At 39.4% G+C, this 22,269-nt stretch overlaps 1 protein-coding gene across 1 annotated transcript in view; it reads right to left on the bottom strand.

Annotated features, from left to right (window-relative positions):
- Positions 1 to 22,269, bottom strand: part of LOC149087853 (dual oxidase-like) — a 195,313-nt gene that overhangs the window by 75,037 nt on the left and 98,007 nt on the right. The window contains exons 5-6 of the mRNA XM_089242117.1: positions 5,717 to 5,921; positions 4,706 to 4,872 (exon numbers count right to left, since the gene is read on the bottom strand). Coding sequence (XP_089098243.1) covers positions 4,706 to 4,872; positions 5,717 to 5,921 — 372 coding nt within the window. The remainder of the gene's footprint in view (positions 1 to 4,705; positions 4,873 to 5,716; positions 5,922 to 22,269) is intronic.

The following is a 22,269-nucleotide window of genomic DNA, read 5'->3' as shown; positions in this document are numbered from 1 at the left end:
ACCTCGTTAAGGTTCTTACCCTAAGGGGTCATTCAAGTAGTACGTCATCATCGATGAGAGAGGAGGTTTCCGATTTGCTGACTTTTGATGAAGGGGAGGGGGGTTTGGATAATGCTTACGTCATCGACCACCCTTTATGAAAATATGAGTTAGGATTCAGAGGAGCAGAGCTAATGACGAAATTTTGCTGACAAGAGGGGGGAGGGGGTCAAAAATGGCTAAAAATTTGCTTACGTAATACTTGAACGGCCCCTAAGTTCAGAACAGTGATTAACATCTGTGATTCAAATGTTTCCTGTGGCATTACATCACTACGTGCCCACAGACGAAAGACTTCCCCCCCCTTTTGGCCAACTGCTCGAGCCCAGAATGCCGGCTTGAAAGATAAGGATTCTGAACAACCCCCTGAACTTTCGACGTTTGTAGAAGTTGATTCAATTCCTGGACCGTAACCTACATTTACTTCACAATAAGACGCGAGCTACAGGAACAAGTGGTCGACATCCACGCTCAGAGAACCCGTCTTATGAGCCAACAAGAGCGGTAGTACGGATATCTATTAAAAAGCCAAATTTACGTCCAAGAAGACAAGCGTCAGCCGTCTCATCCACTACCGGCGAGTGTGAATGAAATGGACGACAATTTATATCTTATTCCGGCATGACTGCTTATACTGAAAATATACGAGATTGGTATATGCTATGTATATAGATTGGGTAAATTCAATTCCAGATTCTATCGTATATAAGGAAAAATTATTGTGAGACTATTTCCATAAGGGCTTTGTACGATTACGGACTGATTTACTGGAACTACTGAATGAATGAACAACGCCACTGGACTTATCCCGTTGCCGAGATCTCTTCCAGCCCAGCTTTCGTCGCAGAGTCTGGAACAAAGTGAGTGCACCTACAAATCTGAGTGTGTAGCTAGTGTTGTGTCTGATATTTCACTGCTGCCATCTATACTTCAAATTGCGAGTGAAGTGTAATGATTTAATATTTGTAATGCTGTAGGCCTGTTGCTCTCTGTGGCGAGACTTTTCAACGGGGAGATCGGCTCGCATTCGCGCCTTGAAGTTGGGAACCACAGAAAACCAACTTCAGCCGACCACCACTGTGGCGCCGGTGGGGTTCGAACCCGGATCTTCGTGATGCGAGTCCGTCACTACGACCACTCGACCACCACAGCGTTTTACTGGAACTACTGCTGCCACCTATCAAATAAAAAATACAACTGCTGTGCTTCTGGGATTAAAATTGATGAGTGGGTTTTTGTTTAGTGTGCTGCATTGAAAAACTCAATATAGTAGGGTATTGATAAATATTTTTTGAGCAATAATATTAGTTGAGTTATCAAGTTTGCTTCAAAATTTTAACAGTTGTAATTTATGTGAGGTAAATTAATATTACAAACTGTGAAAAAACAGTTTTTTAATTTTTACTTGGTCGTTTCGAAAGTGTAATCACGAAAAGTATACTCTGTTTACTTCTTTTTCGATTAAAATTATAGTCTTGCTCATCTTACTCAGCACTCGTCCATTTACCGCACATAACTGTTAAAATTTTCAAACAAACTCATTAATTTAATTAATATTATTGTTCAAAACATATGTCATCAATATCATGGAATATTGACTTTTTCCATGCAGCGCGTCAATCAAAAACCGATAATCAATTTCAATCGAAAAATTTACCGATATAATGATAACAAATTTTGCGTTTGTACTCCGTTATAATGATACAATATATGTGTATTCATACATTTATTTTCGATACATATAGTATGATTTATCATGACTACCAGCGACGCTTGGGTGCTACGCATAATTGCCGGTATAAAAGTTATAAATTAAGAGAAATTTATCAAACTTACCAAAATGCTAGGCAATTATACATAATAACCAGTTATTACGAATGATAATCGGATTTATCACAGTAACATCCGCATTTCTTCATCGACGAGGGCCGGGTATAAAAATTACAGAAATTGATGTTCATCAGTTGTGTAGTCGCAGATGGGTCAGTTGCACTGGAAGGTAGACAACAAGAGTGGAGCAGTGCAATTTGTGCCTATGTCCCACCAATTGCACTGGACACCTACACCCCACTTTCCTGCTGTTACCAATTGTGAATAGGCAGAGGCATAAGCAGGATCGACCTTTGGGGAGGGGTCCACAAAAGGCTTGTCTCTCCCTCCCTATTTTTGTGCAAAATCACAGTCGAATTTTCATCCAAATTCATTTTTGCATTGCAATGGCGTTTAACGCATGTCCACTTCCAGCCATCTTGAGTTTCATACTCTTTCTATAATTTGTAACATTCGTATTTGCAGCTTTGATTTACTACACACGGTGCCCTGTAAGTGCTAGGCGCGGCCTTTATTTCATCAACCGTCCATCGTGGTGGTATAATTACAATTTAAAAAATGCTAAACAGGCATTCCAAAATTTTCCTTTACCAGTTTTCAGAGTGAAAATACAGTGTGTATCAAAATAAAAAATCTACATTTTATACGGTCCTCTTGGCTTAGAAGACAGACTGGAAAATAACTTTGTAATTCTGAGGCCAACAGAAAGATTTTCATGGTTCTAAGTGCAATATTCGCTGAGATATTCCAATTAAAAAGTCGGAGAAAACTTGGGAAAGGACAACATAAATGAGAGAAACGACCGTCGTCCGTTGGTTTTTGCTGTTCTTTAATGACTTTTCTCCGCTTTTTGAATTCGAATATCTTAGCGAATATTGCACTTAGAACCATGGAATTCTTTCTGTTGGCCTCAGAAGACAGACTGGGAAATAACTTTGTAATTCTAAGTTAGAGGACAAGGGGACCGTATAAAAATTTAGATTTTTTTTATTTTGTGACACACTGTATTTTCACTCTCAAAACTGGTACAGGGTAATTTTTGAACACCTTTTGATCACTTTTTAAATTGAAACTATACCTCTACGATGGACGGTTGATGATATAAAGTGCGCATTAGCACTTACCTTATCTGATAAAATAATCAGATAAGGTTCGGCGAGTCTTATCCATCCCCCTCCCGTGCAACTAAGCCATCTGATGATAACAATCCAGTGCATTTTACTCCCTGATTTTATTGGCATGTTTCGCAAGCAGCGTTACTGACTGTTTCATCAAAATAAAGAACACCTTACACATCAGTAATTAGAGGTGGTTTTCTTTGCTTCTTCATTTATGAGCTCTCGGGCTTCCAGAGTTTTGAAAGTTCTGTGACATTTGATTTCACTGGAACCCTAAACAATGTCTCTCGGAACCCCGGGGTTCCGCGGAGCACCGGTTGGAAATCTATGATATATAGAGTAGTGGAGGTGGGGAGCTGTCATGCTTATAGATGGCGCGTCGTATGGAACATTCATCTTCGAAACCGAGTTGATCAATCGCGAATATTATTTTGCATATGCAGTGGAACCTTTCGATAGCGACATCCTTGGGACTGAAGATTTTGTCCGCTAACGAGGAAAGTCCGTTAATAGATAGTAAATAACATTCAACCTTGTGTTGACGTCATTCCTTTTTCAAAGTGTCCGCTAACCGGGAGTGTCCGTTATGTGAGGTTTAACTGTAATAGTTATAAAGTAGAGCTCCGATTATCCGAACTATTATGAGCCAGAGCTACCTGGGAAAATATCAGACCGTGTTCTAAGAATTTCAAGGTTGAATGAGAAATAAAGCCCTAAATGATGAAATAACGGTGATGGCACGGGGGGGGGGGGAGGCCAATATTGCCTGTTTTGGCAATCTAATTGGTCAAGGTAATAATTATATAAAGATCGCATACATATGCTTACTCGATTGAAAGTGGGGGGCGAGGAAATATATACAAAGTACTTTTTGCTTTTTTATTTCTCTCCTCCGCTCCACGCGCAACCCAGTTGCAAACGCAACGCCATAGACTTGGCCGCACAAAATCCAAGAAGCCCAACTGAAGTCTCTGAGAGGACGCGCGAAAAGACAGCATATCAAGCTCGACGTTCATCTAGTGCGCGTTACTTTGCTCGGAATGAAATATTGCTTGATATCCGTACACATTGATAGGATGTATCAGCAAAACGCTCGAGGGCAAATTGCGAACGAGTATGGATGGAACTTCAAGATATAGACAAGTTACAGTTTATACTTTAGTGTCCCAAACTTTTTAATCCATCACCCCCAGCTCAAGTGAACCCATAGGATCCCATGTTATACCCGTAGCTTCTATCACACTCCCCCCCCCCCCCCGGGAGCGATATTGTCCGTTTTGGGAAACACTCATCTATACCTTCACAACGTTTAAGAACTCGTTACGCGCTGCGGTATTAAGGTACGTTTGTCAAGTCAACGGTTGCAGAGATATCTGCTGTACAAACAATTTTGGACAGGCGGTTTAGACCCAGTAATTTATATGGACAGACAGGCCTATGCTGAAGATGCCAACAACGCGGGCACACCTCTCTACATCATCTTAGAAGAAGAATACAACAAGCCTACCGCGTGGGGTGAGAGTGTGTATGGCAAGTGATAGAATTATAAAATATTCCTTCCGGAGATTATTATACGTTTTATGAGCTTATCGATCAATCAATGAAAATTCCTACTTGTTTTGTGATGGTGTTGACAAATCATTTTGCATAAAACATGAGGTATATATATTCGTTTTGTTGTTGGAGAATGGACGGGAAGAGGTCTTCCGCTCACTCACCTGCATGGTGGCGATGACCCACCTCCTGGCTCTCTGGAAAACATCTTCATCGCTCCAATCTGGATGTTGTTTTTGGATCTTCTCCGCCATTATGTTATGCCACCGGAAGAACAGGATTCCGAATGCTAGTAGGGCTGGGTTTTGGTTGGACCTCGGGTCTCCGAGCACTAGATGGGAACAAACAAAACTGAATGTTATTTCAAGAAGACCCTTCAAGGTGTATTGGTTTATATTGATGATTCTTAATATTCTTCAGCCGGTACCCATCATTTCATTTTCAGTTTAATCGTTCGTATTTCATACTCCTGATAAACAAAATGCGTAGTTTTCGAAATTAGTGAATGTGTGGAGACTTAATAGATGGGCCGGAGAAAGCCCAGGGCCACCAAACCAAACAGCGGACCCCAAACTATTGAAAGCTTTCACTAATTTGGAAGTTATTTCTGAAGTGAAAATTCTTAGTTTTCATTGACTTTTGGAATTATTTCTTTCATGAATTCCGAGTTTTCATCAACTCTGGAATTCTTTCATGAATTCTGAATTGCGATCGATTCCAGAATTACTTTTTATTACTTTTTAATTATTTTTCAATTAATTTTGAAATTGTTTTTCATTAATCAACGGAACTTTTTCATTAATTCTTTAATTATGTTATTTCATTAGTTCCAGACTTTATTTTATTAATCACGTCTGAATCTTCATCAATGAGTACATTTATAAGGATAATTTCCAGCATTTCTGTAATAATTTCATGTGACTTTGTGAAAGCCGACTTCTTCCCAAAATTACCATATATAAAATCATGGCTCATCAGGACCCCAAAAATGTGTAGGTCCCAAACTGAAATCCTTAGGACGCCACTGAAACCAGTGGTGCAACAAATGAATTTGTAAGTGGATTCGTACGACTCCTCTCAGGAACCCCAGCGACCCAAGTGTGGATCGTGACTCATAGGTTAAGAACCCCTGGTTTATATGAAGCTGAAAATTTGTATAAAATATGATCACTTACGGAACATTCTTTCAAGACTCAAGGTCCCTAAATAACGTGCCGGTGGAAGATTGACCAGTGGTGCCCTGGCTTTATTCCTCGGCGGGAACTTCCCGGTGTTGTCCGTGGATAAGGTGCCATTTTGAAACGACCTCATGCTGTTGACCCATGCTTCACTGGTGCTGTATACGAAACTGCCGTCAATCCAGCTTGTTGCCTGGTTCAGCTGTGGAAAGAATATAAGATAACGGTTTAAAGGTTTACATATTAGTCGAGCTTATAATGTACAGCTCATGTTTAAAACAACAAAAATCACAGAAACGTGATTATAGCAACACTGACTTTCACGGTGCCGTAAATTAACAAAAATTTTGATTTCTTTTGGCTAGGGGCCGTTCAAGTATTACGTAAGAAAATTTTTAGCCATTTTTGACCCCTCTTGTCAACAAAAGTCAGCGTCAGCAAAACGCTGACCCCCCCCCCCCGTCAGCAAAATTTCGTCATCAGCTCTGCCCCTCTGAATCCTAACTCATATTTTCATAAAGGGTGGTTGATGACGTAAGCATTATCCAAACCCCCCCCCGTCATCAAATCGGAAACCCCTCCCCACATCGATGATGATGTAATACTTGAACGGCCCCCTACGGGCCAACTTGCAATATGTATTGGACCCCATACATTCCCATAATCTCAAACAGTTAATTTTGAGTATCCACCCCAGTTCTTCGAAAAAACTCTGTTCATAACAACTGATTAGCGAATCTCGGAGCGTGATTAACCCATATGAAGGCCCCAAGCCCGCAAGTATCATTTAGGTGTTCTCCACCCCTCCCTTTACTTTTAACATCAACGCGTAACCTGGGGACTCATGACAATTAGATCTGTTTACAATTTTCGAGAGGAAGTATGCAAATTGGTAAGCAGATATTTTTAGGTGTGGGGGTTCAGAAAATCATTCTACCCGAAGCCTATGATGCCACAGCTCTGGAGCTAAAAGTACCAGGTAGGCCTCGTAACAATTTGTTCTAGTTAAAATTTAGGAGAGAATAAGTACGCAAATTTAGCAGGCAGGTATTTATAGGCTATTCAGAAGGGAGGTTCAGAAATTTTTGTTTTTCATGCAGCATCATAGGCCGAATAGGCCTATGATGCTGCCTGAGCAGAGGTCTTCAATCTTTTTCCCAGTCGCGAGCACTTCCTGTACTCATCATCAAAAGAAAAGCACCCTTGCGGGGCAAGTTTAACATACGAATGCATGCAATGATAATTTCAATCCTTGAATGAAATTCTTCTATAAGGTGTTTAATTAGAAAGTTAATCAAGTGCTCACGAGCATAAAATTGGACAATGAGCATCGAGCGCTCAGGGAACAACGGGTTGAAGATGTCCGCTGTAGAGACTGCTCTGGGTTTTCTTTACGGAAATTGAGTGAAATCTCAATCCAATAACTGAGCATTAACGTCAGAGTTCTTATTCGAACTTTTCTCTTCTTGTGTCAAAAACTGAGGCTCCTCAGGGTCGCAAATGGAAACGAAAATTCCCTCTGTCGCTTGGGGAGGGGGAATCTGTATTCATTTTGGCGCCCCCTACCAGAAATTTTTAACGGAAAAAGACTAAACCTCAGCGCCATATTCTTGCCCAGCGTCAGGGGTGCCAGACCCCACGGTCTGCTTTATTTGTGGCACAGGTCAACTTCACGATAAAGATCACAGTAAAATCGTGATCACAATACAAGCTCGTGAAACTTAAGGATTTTCTACCGAATGGTTAATGCTGGGGACTGCATTTTTTTCGTGTTGCTCCTTTTCTCCCGATGCCCTAAGCACTTGCGTAATGGTTAATCCGGCCCCGGTGAAGTTCCTAATATCCGTATCAATCCCCACAGACCGTGAACCAACTCTTTTATGGTAATGAATAGGCGTATCACCTTTTCGGCTGAAAAATAGCCGACCTCAAGAAACAGAAAGGAAGAAAAATTACATTTATGGTAACTTCTTTTTTTCCTTCCCCCCGTTCTTTTAAGCATCAGAAAAAGCTAAGAAACCATTGCATTTTGATGGCTCATTTCCGTGAGAAAACGACGCTTGTCGAATGACATTCCATTTATCAGTTTATTTTTCCTTCTTTCTCTCTCGCGGTTCGAAACCCCACCCACGATCTGAACTCGAACCGCAACCAGAAGCAACAAAAAACCATAAATTACATTAACGTGGAGTTGTTAAGAACCAAACACATAGTTATAATAATAATTGCTAATAATAATAACAACACAGAGAAGAAAAAAAAACTTATCAGCGGGTGTGTGTGTGGTTTTTTTTTCTGTAGTTTGGCAACTTTTTACTTTAGAACCATGGGAAGAAACCTCTGGCAATGCAAAAAAAAGGTGCTTTCTTATAAGAGGCCATCCAACAAGATAAAAATGAAACACTGTGGTGTAATAACGAGTAAATAAATGGAAGGTTTGTATGTTTTTCTACCAAAAAAAGAAATAACATATAAAAGCTTGATTTCTCAACTAGACCTGATTTACAAAAACCACATTCATACCTATATTTCATTCTGAGTGAAATAAATTACTTGTTTACACGCACAATTTGTGTACTTATTCTAAATAACGAGTATATAAATAGTCGCTTATGACAGCTAGAATTGCTTGCGCAATGTGTGGCCGAAAGGAATATCTAATTAGATTCTTCAGCTGGATTGTTGAATATCACCTTATACGGTATAATCGAATTAATTCCATGTGCGGAGATATCATTGCCAACAAAAAATCATTGCACCGACGTGACAATCGACGGCTAGGAAAACTCAGGACAAGCAATTAATTCATTCAACGAGTGGATGAGCAGTTGAGCGAGCCAGTGAGTGTGTGTGATCTAGTAGGTCAGGGAGTTAGTTAGTCAGTGAGAGGATGAGTACATAGCGAGTGAGTTGGTGAATGAGCATGTGAGCGCGCAAATAAATTCAATCACTTAGGCCCCTTTCCCACGGAGCGGATTTTGCAGGTCCACATACCCTTTCACACAAGCACTAAAGATGCGGGGGTTTTGCTCACATCTTTAATTGAAATTCGTGCATAAAAACTATTTTTTCGCAATTTTTGTAATTATTTTTCTCCTTCACCCCTGATTCAGTGCCCATAGGCAGCCTAGAGGCATTCTTTGGTGGTTTAATCTAGAGCCACATAGAATATGGGTATAATGATGCCTTCATTCCGATCCTCACAAGTAGTCGATGGGAGAAAATGTCTTCAAATATCTTCAAAATATTTTGAAAAAAAAAATCCGTCTTTTCGGAAAAATATGAAAGAAAAATTCCAAAAACACATCCAATGTTCCAAAAACATCCAAAACATTCGATGTTCCAAAAAAAAAAATATTCAGGAGACATCAAAGAATTTGCAAGTAGAAAAAAAGGGGAGGGGTGGAGACTTTCAAAATGTCTGTGCTTAGAAATATTCACATCGCAATTCCGTCTTAGGCCGGGATTACGCTATAAAAGTTTTGTAAAAGCTCTTTGATAAAACGTGAAAAATTCAACCATTAAGATCACCGGTTGCATTTGCTTGAATGCAACCGATGCGCCTATTGGTTGAATTTTTCAACTTTTATAAAAGATCTTTTACAAAACTTTATAGTGTAATCCCGGCCTCAAGTCCGGATTACACTATAAAAATTTTATAATAATTCTTTTAAAAAAGCAACTAATAAATTTATCGGTTGCACTTGCAATTTATTAGTTGCTTTTTTCAAGTTTTATAAAATAACTTTCATAAACCTTTTAGAGTGAAATCCCATCCTTAGATTAGTCTCACTTCTGAAATATAAAATTTCATTTTTTTAAGTTTATAGACTGAATATCGAGTAAAATAAACTTGTAGGTATCGGGGGGCACCAAAAATATTCAAGTGCTAGGGTCTTCAAACGTCTTAATCCGGCCCTGAGTGAACACCGTACGTGACCAGACCACCAGAATTGAACGTTTCCGTCGCTGCCCAGCCTTTGCAGGCTGTCTGGCGACTTACAGATCACCAGGGGTGGTATGAGAAGGAAAAAGACAAGTTTGTGCATGTGTGTAAGGTATGTAGTGTATGTGTGTGTGTAGAGAATGAATGAGCCAGGAGAGTATTGTTTACAAATCTTCGCGAAATGAATGCTCATCGAGATAAAACACAACACAATCGAAGAACAAGGGGGAAATGTCTTAAGGGAAGTAGCTGATGATATGCTACCCAAAAACCCCAACATTATAAATATTTACATAATCGAGAGACACTGACCAGAGATGTTTGAGGTACTGTTGAACCCTCATCAGTCATATAACCATAATCAAGAACGTCAAAGAAAAAGTTATAATGAAGACATGACACATACCATCTCTGTATTGTAATAACATCAGTTTCAACACGACACGAACCCAATGCACCATTTTATGCAAGCGCAAATCACGAATAAATGAGAAAAATTATTAATTGCGATAAAAAAAATAAAAAAAAAAAACATATAAATGCCTCTGAATTGCGATCACAGCATCCGCAATATCAAACAAAACTGATATTAGATTGATAAATTGTTTTCAAAAAAAAAAAAAAAAATCAAAATCATGAAAATGTTCTGCAAATTACATCAATTCGTCACCCAATCCACGCTCAGCAAGTCCATTGGCCTAGAGTGTACTGTGGGTATTCTAGGGTCATAATAGACAATTTCTCTAAGATGCGGGTGTTCAGAAGATCGTAGCCTGTCAAAATGAGCATTGGCAAGCTCCTTGATATAGTCCAAGATTAGTGGTAAGTCAAGATCTTTACGGATGTTTTTTCCTCTCACATACCAGGGGGCTCTGGTAAACTGACGAAGAATGATGTTCTGCTGTGTCTGTAAACGTTTCATATTTGCAAGACTGGCATGAGCCCACACTGGGGCAGCATATGTCAGAATAGGACGAATAATAGTTTTAAAAAGAATTACTTTATTCCTCAACGTTAGCCTGGCCTGTGGGAATGTGATTCTGGATAGCATCCCAACTGCTTGTGAGGCCTTATTTCTTACGTACATCACCTGAGGAGAAAATGAGAGCGACTTATCTAGTATACAACCTAGATACTTGACTTGGAGTTTTCTTGTCAACACCGTATTGCCGATGTATATGGGAGTTCTTGGAAACTTGTACCGTCTTGTGAAGAGAATATATTGACATTTTTGATGATTCAACTTTATATCGTTGTCTTGGCACCAGTCCTCAACGTCTTCAGTTGATTCTTGTAAATTTTCAATACATTTTTTCCCTTTTTTGTGATTGGTCAACAGGATGGCATCGTCAGCAAATAGACCAAGCATTCCGCGCTGAGGAGCTGGGAAGTCATTGATGTATAGCGCAAAGAGCAGTGGTCCCAAACAAGAACCCTGCGGGACAGACGCTCTTATTGGTCTAACAGTTGAGAGACAGTTGCCATTTTTGACTTGGAATCTTCGATTGGAAAGGTAACTGTTTAAGAAGATGATGAAATAGTCAGGCAAACCCAGGTCAATTAGTTTGGATAATAAGGTCGTGTGATTCGTTTTGTCGAAGGCCTTACATATATCCAGACAGAGAGCACAGACATGTTCCTTGTAGTTGAACGCAGTCATCACAAACTCGGTAACTCTGTGCAGCTGAGTAACGCAAGAATGCCCCCGCCTGAATCCGTGCTGCTCACTTCGAAGAATGCTGTTGAAGGACAGGAAAGCGTCAAGACGTGAAATATAGATACGTTCAAAGACTTTAGAAATGTTACTGAGTAAGCTGATAGGTCTGAAGTTTTGAGAGAAAAGTGGGTCAGTTCCAGATTTATGAAGAGGTTTGACAATAGAAAGTTTCCAGACATTAGGAAAATAGCTTGTCTGAAGCATGCTATTAAATATATTAGTGAATGATTTGAGGATAGAAAGAGGAAGATTTTTAAGAGCGAGATTTGAAATTTCATCATGACCAGAAGCTTTTTTAGTTTTGAGTTTGTTAATCATGCCCCTGATTTCGTCAACATTGGTCAAACCAGCAGCACCCATTCCGCGCAAGGCATCCGAGCGAACTCTATCCAGGAATTCTTGAACTTTTCCATGATGAGCTGAAGCAATACTTCGAGATTGCAGACTGTTTGGCATGAATTGCTTTTCATAGTTATCAGCAAACGTTTCAACAATCTCTTCATTTGTATACAACAGTTGACCTTGTTCGTTTGTAATTTTGTCCACCGCTGGAGATTTTCGTTTACAGATTTTCCACGCCTTCCAAAGTGAGCCATCGGATGCTGTGGCCTCCTCAATGAAGTGGGTGAATCTCTCATTGACATATTCAGTTGTTTCTTGTCTTATTTCCTTTTCTAGTCTGTTTAGAGTGGTTTTGTCAGACCGTCTTCTAAATCTTTGCCAGAGTTTTCGGACCCGGTTTTTTAGTCTGATTTTGTCCCGTAATTCTTCCGAAATGCCAAATCTGTTTTCTTTTGCCTTAATCTTCCTGGTAGAGGCTTGAATAGCTGTTTTAATTTGTTCAGTCACATCAACTACTGCATTTTCAATACAGTTCGTCGTCAATTCCGCTGAGTTCCACACTGGTAATGTTTCCAGCGTAGAGCGGAAGATTTCCCAGTTGGTAACCAGTTGATATGGAATATCCTTTGGTCTAGTTATATCGATGGTGAAAATAATAGGGTTGTGAGTTGAATTAAGTTTGGCAGTTGTTTCGAAAAAGATGTTGTGCCTAAAGTTTTTGGAGATTCCATAGTCCAGAACATCGGGTCGATAAAATCGACTAGTAGGATAATTGGTTGGAATGTTCGATGAATGAATGCACAAGCAATTATTCCTACAAAATCTTTCTAGAACTCTACCTTGTCTATTTGTGGAATGGCTGAAGAATGTAGGGCTTTTACAGTTCCAGTCGCCAGCAATTAGTACCGGATTGTTGATATTAACGAGATAGTTTAGGAGATTGATATCAACATGGTTATTAGGTGGTTTGTAAATTGCACAAATGGTTATTGGTGATCTGTTGATGAAGATGTTTACTGCCAAAGCTTCCATTTCAGTTGAAGAAGGAATCGAAAGTTTTTGGTGAGGAATGTCCTTTTTAACGAACACCGCAATTCCACCACCCCTTCCATGTAGACGGTCTTCACGTAAACAGATAAAATTAGAGATATTGGAAGTATGAGAAGGTTTTAAAAAACTTTCACAAACCAGTGCTACATCAATTTGTAGGTCATAGAGTAATTGTTTGAATTCTTGTAGTTCCTGTTTAAGCCCAGTGGCATTCCATGCCAGAATTTTCAGCGGTTTGCTGATAGTTGACACTGGTGTATTAATTTTTGAGCGCTGAAATAAAACCAATCAGAATTTGAATAAGGTTATGAGCCTTATCTTCAGAAATGCCCATATTGACCAAAAGTTCTCGCACAACATTGGAAAAGTTCTCCATGTTGTTCTTCTGTGAATTCTCCACTGTTTCATTAGTAGTTGAAGACATACAAACTGAATGTACAGACGCATCAGTGGCATCAGTTTCATCAATGACAAGGTAAGGTACTGGCATTTGCCTGTTTACAGAATTATTATAAGATTTGGAAAGTTCAGACGGCTTAACTATGTGATCGCCGAAAGAATCATCACGATTATTAAGATGTTTGTTGAATTCATGAATTACATCTGTGAAATTAATTCCAAATTGATTATTTTTGTAATCTAATATTTTCACTTGCTCGGCTTCGTTATACTTTCTGTTCAGCTCCTCGACCAGTTCGGCTTCCGTGAGATGCACTTTGCCTATTCCAAGAATATGTGGTCCCTTTAAGACTTCGTCTACAGAACGTTGTAATACCAACGGGATTGTACTAGCCTTGACCCAAGGATTTGACTCTGTTTTAGTAGACAACTCATTTTCAGAAAAGTTGTTTTCCCCATTTCTGTCTCTTCCTCGTTCTAAAACTACGTTATTTCCTACGCTGCCTAGAAGGGGGAAATCTCGAAGCGAAGGTGGAAGCTTGGAGATGAAGGTTCTTCCAGATTCACCTGTGGAAGCAGGTCTGGCAGGGCACTTAGAATACGTTCCTGTATGAGGGCCTCCACAGAAGTAACACTTTATCTTGTTCAGATCTCCCTTAACCAAGCAGCTTCTAGTACTGTGTCCTTCTGAACAAAATGCGCATATGGCTTGATTATGACAAAAATAACTTGTATGTCCGAATTTCATGCAGTTCCTGCATTGCAAGGGAAAACGATTTCCTCTGTATCTTTCAATCTCTATTGGAACCCCGTCGATGTCGACCAAGTTGGCAATTTCTTTAGAGTTGATCGGAACTTCCACCAAGAAGAGCGGGAGTACTCTTCCTGAAGTATAGTTTTTGAGATTGCATACTTTTATCACATCGAATCCTTGTTTTGATAAGTCATTAGTGATGTCAGAGTGGTTAACATTTGCTGGTAGACCACGTATTACAAATTTTAAGGACCTTTCACTATTCATTTGGTACGTATGATACTCGAACCTGTTATCGTCCAAGAACCTTGTGACGTTCCTGTGATCATTTTCACTAAATAAATTTAACAGAATGTTCTTCTCTGTCGTTTTAGACACTGGAGCAAATTCACAATTGTTTTTTATATCTCGAAAGGTTGCAAGCCAGTTGGATCCCCAAGAGGATAAGACAATTTGGGGTACATTAACTTTTTTTCGTCTTCTGTTGACTTGAGTGAATTCATCGTTGTCACCATTAGGATAATCATTGTCAATTCTAGATTCTACCCTACTCGGTTCCACTGAATCCGACTCTGCATTGCACTCTCCAACCCCACCTGAGTCTCTCACTGGACTTCGATGACTTGTTGAAGCGATTGCAAACTCATTTGTTGATTTATCTTCAAATATGGGGGTAGCAGTAGCTCCAGTGGAGTTGTTATTTCCCGTGGAGAGCATCACCTCATTTGCTCTTGTAGACATCTTTTTTGCCTTTTTTCTAGCTTTTGATCTCTGTGACTTCGTCAATTTTGGCTGATTATCTGGCTCGTCAGTTGTGACCATGGAACCAAGTGCTGGACCCGGTTTCTCTTTCGAGATCCTGGATTGAAGAGACGGCAGATAACGATCTGAAGTTTTTGCCATACATGCATTAGATGGAGAGGCCTTGGCAACAGTGATATTTTTGTTAGCATGCTTGTCACTTTTAGAGTTCTTGGTTTTCAATTTTCCCACGTTGAATCTGCTTTTTTCGTTGCCATTGCCTTCGTCAGGGATCACTGAATTTCCAGTTACAGATGGCAAAACTGGATTAGCCGTTGAATTAGATAACTTAACACAGTCGGAAAGTTCCTTGGTGATCCCATTTACTAGTGCCGGATCATCATGATCAGTATCAGTGTCAGAGTCCGATCGTTTTTGCTGAGGCTTATCACACTCATTCGGCACTGGGCATTGAGATGACACAAGGTTGGATAACACACATCTTTTCAACTTCTTTTTAAGGGCTTCATTATGCTTACGTGATTTACATTTACTTGAAATATGACGCTTTTTACTGAAACCATTGATTGAGGCCTTCACCAAATTATCAGATATGTTGGCATCATCATCACAACCTTCACTGATAGTAACAAATTTACCCAATTTCTCAACATCAGAATTAGGTAGTAGTGTGACATTATTATTCATGACAAGTTCTTTTACCAAACAATCGGTTACATTGACATCATTGATACCATGTTCATCATTACAGACCACATTACCCAGAATTATAGCATCAACAACATCTGTATTGTTAACATTGACTTTTGGGTTACTATTATCATTATCAAATGCTAGCTTTTCATTTACACCACACTTGTCATGATCATTATCATGAATAACTCTGTTTGATACATACATGGAACCATTAACTGATTTGATAACATTTTCGTTCGATTTGTTGATACATGCATCATGAATTAATACCATCTTAACATTATCACATGGTTTCATATCATTGACACTCTTTTCAAAATTAAAGTCATTTTTATCACATAAATATACAGAATTATCGATTGATTTGACACAATCATAAATATTATTTGGGCTGATTACCTTATCATTTATCTTTGAAACATTTCCATTCACAAATTCTTTACCTGTAGCAGAGTTTTTAACACATAAATTATCAGCCATTACCTTCTTACTCTTACGAATTGATTTAGCACACTTGGGACCAGGATCAGTTACCAAGTTTACAGGCGTTTTCTTAAAGCTGTTAGACAGCTTATGAACACAATCAATACCCTCAAGATCTCCAAAAAATAAACAACCTGTACTAATTAGTTTTTTGAGTACAGTATCATTGTTATGTGACATTTTGAACTCAACAAAATATGTTATCAGATTTTGCAATTGATCAACCACAGAACATTCATCACTAATGCCATCGTTACTCAAATCATACATGTTCTCAATCCAAGGCAGAAATTTCTCTGTCAGTGTCTCAAAATTATGATTCCCCTCGAAAACGAAACTCTCTGCCATCCGGCGAAAAGCCACAATTTCAGCGATTGCCGCCGGATCGGCATAGGGACAACGAAGGGGCATTTTAAGTTTTTAAGTGAGCACTCAAAAAGCAAAGACTTACCCCTGATGAGCCACGTCTCTGGTCTGGACCGGGTTTCACTTCACAACATACATATCTCGCCCAAAAGAAACAACCGTAGATAGCGGAAAAACACAGATCGATCCGCGACACTGAAATACAAAACAGGTTGAGGGTTCTTTTGTCCACTGATGACCACAACTCGAACAAAAAGTCGATGATAGTCGAAGCCTCTCCTGGATTCACACTGTCAATGCGTGTCGTTGTTTCACTTCCAGCTGTAAATCCACGCTATCCAAGTGCATTCAGAAACCTATAAAAAGGGAAAATATGGGGCAGACGTATGCACTGGGGAGGGGGAAGAAACACTGGTCGATCACAGCACACACAAAGTATCACTGGTATTAGAACCAGCGATATTGCAAGAATCCATCTTGACTTGCACAGAAAGCCGTTGAAAAAACCGTTACGAACACCATTAAAGCGACGGTAGAAGCTGGGGACGATGGATCAGTTGTCACGACCTCGCAAGAATGACACCGTACGTGGATAACGTTGTTTAATAAAAGTATTTTTTTTAAAGTTTAAAAAAATTAAGTTAAAAAATTTAAAAAAATAACTAATATTTAAAATAATATTTCAGATATTTATATTTTTAAATAATTTTAAAAATTTTAAAAGGAAAAAAAATTAAAATTTTAGAATTAAATTTAAAAGTTATTAAAGTATGTAGTCAATTAAATATTCGTAATGAACAGAACGGCTTATAATTTTGGTCCCGTCAGTGGCCGTTGTTGGCAGGTTTTATTGTATAAAATTGTGAAATATGGACAAAAGGCAGTTAAAGTTGCTATATCTCAATCTCAGAAGGAAACGGAGGGATAGACGTATGTGGGTACATCATATTGATGAACAGGGACCTTCATATGGTGTTTTTAAGGGTATTTATGGCAAATAATTAAAAAAATTCCGTGAAAAATCATCTTCAAAAAGTAGCCAAAGATGCAGACGAATTCGCTCCGCATCCGCATCGTGTGAAGAGCTCCGAATGGTTTATTGTCACAATACCTATTGTCTATTATACCTATTGTCAAAACTTCTATGTGCGGATGCGGAGCCCGCACTTAGGTTTTGACACATGCGGACGACGTCCGGACCCGCATGAACATTTCCTAGGTGCGGAGATATTTCGGCTCGTCTGAAAGGAGAGTATATTCCAATTGTTAAAACTTCTTCCGGACCCGCATCCGCTCCGTGTGAAAGGGCTCTTACGCAATCACTCAGTTAATTGCTCACTGGTGACATACTGTAGTCGGTGAGTTTTGTTATCAGTAAATTTTCCGGGGCTGAATTATTATTCGGTGAATTTTCCATAAATCAATTAATTCCTACAGTAGGCCTATAATATACAGGTTGCTATCACGGCCTTCATCCCATCAACCGTCCATTGTAGAGGTATGATTCCAGTTTAAAAACTGCTCAACAGGAGTTCAAAAATTTCTATGCACCAGTTTTGAGAGTGAAAATACAGTACGTAACAAAAGCAAAAACAATCTACATTTTACAATCTACTTATATGTTTATTTTCATTGTATATTCATATTAAGTTACTACGACAACGAACAGCTTTTTCATTTTGATTTGAATTTCGTCGGCACTTGCACAACCTATATGATGATTATTGTACAGGGTGTCCCATAAATTCATAAATAGTTTTAAAATTGATGAAAATTGAATGAATTGGTACATTTGATAATTATTCCCACAATAAAGGGGGGGGGATTTTTTTTGGTAAAGAAAACAATTCATTCCAAATTTTTGTAGACAGAGGGAGCTGCACGAAATCAAATAACGAAATTCTGGACCTGAAACTTCCTTCAATCTCTTCTATGTCTGAAATGTTCGTAAAGCTTCAGCCGGCGATTCGTTGGGCTGAGGTAAAACAATTTTACTTGTGGTAAAGGTGTTTTACTTCATCCACCAATGTCACAATGGATACTTTAAAACAGGAAAATTCAGAAATGAGCTGTCAATCGTTTACCCTGCAATTTATAATACTCTGATTTGCATATTTCCGGTAATTTGCTTTCGTGCAGCCTCTCCTATTGACAAAAATATGAACTAATTTTTTTTTCTCTGTACCAAACCCCCTCCCCCTTTCGTGAGAGGATAACTTTTTCGCAACCACATTCAAATGCCTCAATTCCTTCTACTTTTATCAATTTTTTAACTATTTAAAAACTGATGGAACACCCTCACTGATAATAGCTATATCAAAAAAGATTTCATTCGAAAATGCGGTTGTTAGCAGGGAGTCAGAAATTGGCAATCATCGCAGACAGCAATCTACAAGGCAGCAGAACAGTATAAGCCTATCGTCCGAAAATGGTTTCGCGAATATTTCATTACGATTGAAACAGCATTAATTTTGAATGCTAAAAATCGCCTATATAATGCCATGCATCAATTTGTTCAGGGCACATCTCTCGAAATTATGAGTTCAAGGTGCTTTATTTCCACATAGATCTTTAACCACATGCAAAAAAATCAGATATCCCTTAAAACAAGTTTTTACGGGGAGTCGTTTCAGATCCATTATCATCATCAAGGTATTATAAATAACCAGAGAAATGAAGGATCTCCCCACTCACCTCCAACAAGAACCATTAAGAACCTTAAAAAAAACTAGATCGAAAGCGTTTAACACCATCAAAAACGCATTATGGTGGATTACAAGAGAGAGAGAAAACTACTCCACGTGTGTTATCATCACAGAAAAGCCATTTTCAAACGAACTCCACGGCCAATAAGATTCAGGGATGAAAAATATTTGCTAATTAGACTTTATTAATTTCAAATATATACATATGTGAATGCGAAAAATACATTCTTCCATAAATAATTACACGGATAACTTCTCCATTTGTAAATAAATATCATTATCTGCCGTTTTCATGTGTCCTGTCTAATTAGCATCTGTTTATTTTCTCATCGTATAAGTAATGTTATAGTACATAAAGATATTTTCCCGAAAGAAAGGTATCGTCATCGATCAACGTCTCGAAACTGACGACAGAGTGTGGGTCGATCGGAAACCCAGTGACCAATGATTATTGATCGCGACTGCCATTGCTGTCATCATGTCGATAGCGAAGGTGATAATATGAACCCCCCGATATTCCAGTGTTGGGAAATGCTAATCCCAAGGAATATAAATATACTTCTTCATTCAAAAAGTTCCGGTACTTATTTTATTACGGAATAATTAATATGCAGATAGAACCTGTTTATTTGGCGTTTCCTTCGAAGTAACTGCCCTGTGCAGAATTATGCATTTTTGCCATTTTTCATACAAAGATGTGACAAAGAAAAAAAATTTGCAATCTGCAATTTACATCTTGCAGTGCCTTCGTCGCTGCCCGTTGCACTTCTTTGGAATCTGGGAATCGTTGTCCCTTTAAGGTAATTATTCATCCGAGGTAAAAGGAAAAAGTCACGTGGAGGGCAAGAATCCCTCCCATCGTGCTGGTTGTAGAAGTACCAGAAGGTGATGTTTTGACAAATAATCTGACGCCAGTACGCACCTGTGAGCCGGAGCATTGTCGTGATGAGCCCCCACTACTTGGCTTTCGAAAGATCTGGTCACTTGTGTCTCAACGAATCATGCAGAAGGTTAATAGCTCATAGGTACCTCCTGGTGTCTCGGATTACCTGCCAAAAAACCCTCACATTCCGATACTTTCACAGCCACTTACTTGTTGCACTTCTTCGGAACCTGAGAATCGTTACACCCCCCCCCCCTCCCACCCTCAATCAAATTCTTTATCCGAGAGAAAAGGAAAAAGTCACTCGGGGTAAGATCAGGAAAATAAGCTGGTTGTGAAAATATCGGAACGTGATGGTTTTGGCAGGTGATCCGACACCAAGAGGGACCTGCGAGTCCTTAACACTTTAAGCGGTTTCTAAAATTTTCCCGATCCTCATTATAACTGCCACACTGGAAACAAAAGCGTGTTAAGAACCCAAGATATTTCGGGGTGAGCGAAATAAAGCAGATCATGTTTGACGAGATATCTCGGGATTGCCGCTGTAAGTGTTGTCTGATTCGATGAGACGCAAGCGACCAAATCTTTGGAAGTCCAAGTCACGAGTGTGCTCCATCACGACTATGCACAGGCTCAAGTCTCTCTCCTGGTGTTAGATCATCTGTCAAAACATCACGTGCCAATACTTCTGCAACCAGCTTATTCCCCCGATATTGCTCCCATCTGACTTTTTTCTTCCACCTAGGACAAAAAATTAGCTTAAGCGGCCACGATTCTCGGGTTCCGAAGAGCAGCAGCGACGAAGACACTGGAGGGTGTGACAAAAACAAAAATCTTGCAATCCGCATTTACATCTTTGTATGAACAATAGCAAAAATGCATAATTGTGCACAGATTGTGGTTACGTTTTTAAAACATCAACGGCTCTGAAAAACGCTACGTCCAAACTCATACAAAAAACCGCAAGACAGTTTATAGACAAATCGGGGATTTTGCCTATAGACTGTCGTGAACAAATCTGTAAGTCAATTGGTCAATGGTTGGTCGAAATACAAAATTTTGCGTCGATAACAAAGTTTCCCATCCAAAATGACAGACCATTGCCCTTCAACTTTGGTCTATGACAAGTTTTGCGCCATTGTCTATACCAGTGGTTCTCAACCTTTTCAAGACCGCGGCCCGGTTTCATTCATTTTTGTGAGTCAAAGACCCGGTCAAACACGCGACCAACGAAAAATGAATGAGGAAAACTGAAACCGCTAATCACTCGCGGCCAGGTATGAATGATATCAAGGCCCGGTACCAGGCCGCAGCCCGTCGGTTGAGAAACACTGGTCTATACCTTTACCCTAAACCTCCGTTCACCTGTGCAAGATTGGGGATCGCTTTGGTGATAATTACCGGCATGACAACTTTTTTCCCCTCGGTGGGAAAGAAGCTCATAAAAAAAACTCATCTTTCTTGGGGTGGATTGGTGGTCGATAACGACCTTCTCTCCCATAATCCTTTGCACCGCGAAAACTACTGTAAGCTCCTTCACCAGCCATCTTGAATCAACCCACTTCCGTTCAACACACGTAACCAGTGACGACTTCCGGAAAGAAGAAGAGGATTACCGGCATAAACTAAACGTCATGTGAATGGTTTGTAGCGAAAATCCCAGTTACCGAGAACTTTCCAGGATGTTTTATTGCACATGTGAACGGGGCTTAAGAACTATAGATATAGGTACGTTCATACTACAGCCCCGTTTACATGTGCAAGATTGGGGGTCGCTTTGGTGATTATTGTCTGCATGGCAACTTTTTTTCCTCGTGGGGGGAAAGATGAAGATCAGTTAAAAGAGTCCCATCTTTGTTGCGGAATAATGGTGGGTGACTTCAACCTCCTCTCCCATAATCCTTTGTGCCACGAAAATTGCTGCTGGCTCCTTCGTCGGCCATCTCGAGCCAACCACCCGTTCAACCCACGTGACTAGTGACGACATCCGAAAAGGGGGGCGGGGAGAATACCTGCCTAAACTAAATGACATGTAAACGAATTGTAGCGAAAATCCCTCTTACCCGGAACTTCCCGGGATATTTTATTGCACATGTAAACGGGGCTAAATAGACTAAATTGCGTAACAAAGTATTTAATGCGTCTAAAAATAGTGTTAATCTGATATTTAGTGTGTATACAAGAAAAAATTATAATTGAGGGACACTCCTTCACTCTCTTTTAATGTCTTGAATCGAGTTTATTTCATTCTGAATTTTATTAAAATTATCACCCATTTTCTTTATTTCTTCAAATAGGTGTTCCTGGAACTTTTTGGGCCCAAGGGGCATCCCTAATTCGTTGAGACTTCCTTGTATCAATAAGAAGATTGCAGCAGTGGAAAAACCAGATCATGAAATAATATGAAAAAAGCTGGTGTAAATACTCTTATACATTCTTGATATCGA

Source organism: Pholcus phalangioides, unplaced genomic scaffold (assembly GCF_987345545.1).
Source record: "Pholcus phalangioides strain wild (caught in Gottingen) unplaced genomic scaffold, Ppha-v1.0 ptg000003l_1, whole genome shotgun sequence".
In the NCBI taxonomy this organism is placed as follows: Eukaryota; Metazoa; Arthropoda; class Arachnida; order Araneae; family Pholcidae; genus Pholcus; species Pholcus phalangioides.
Note: the sequence above shows the minus strand (reverse complement) of the source record. Positions and strands in the feature narration are given on the sequence as shown.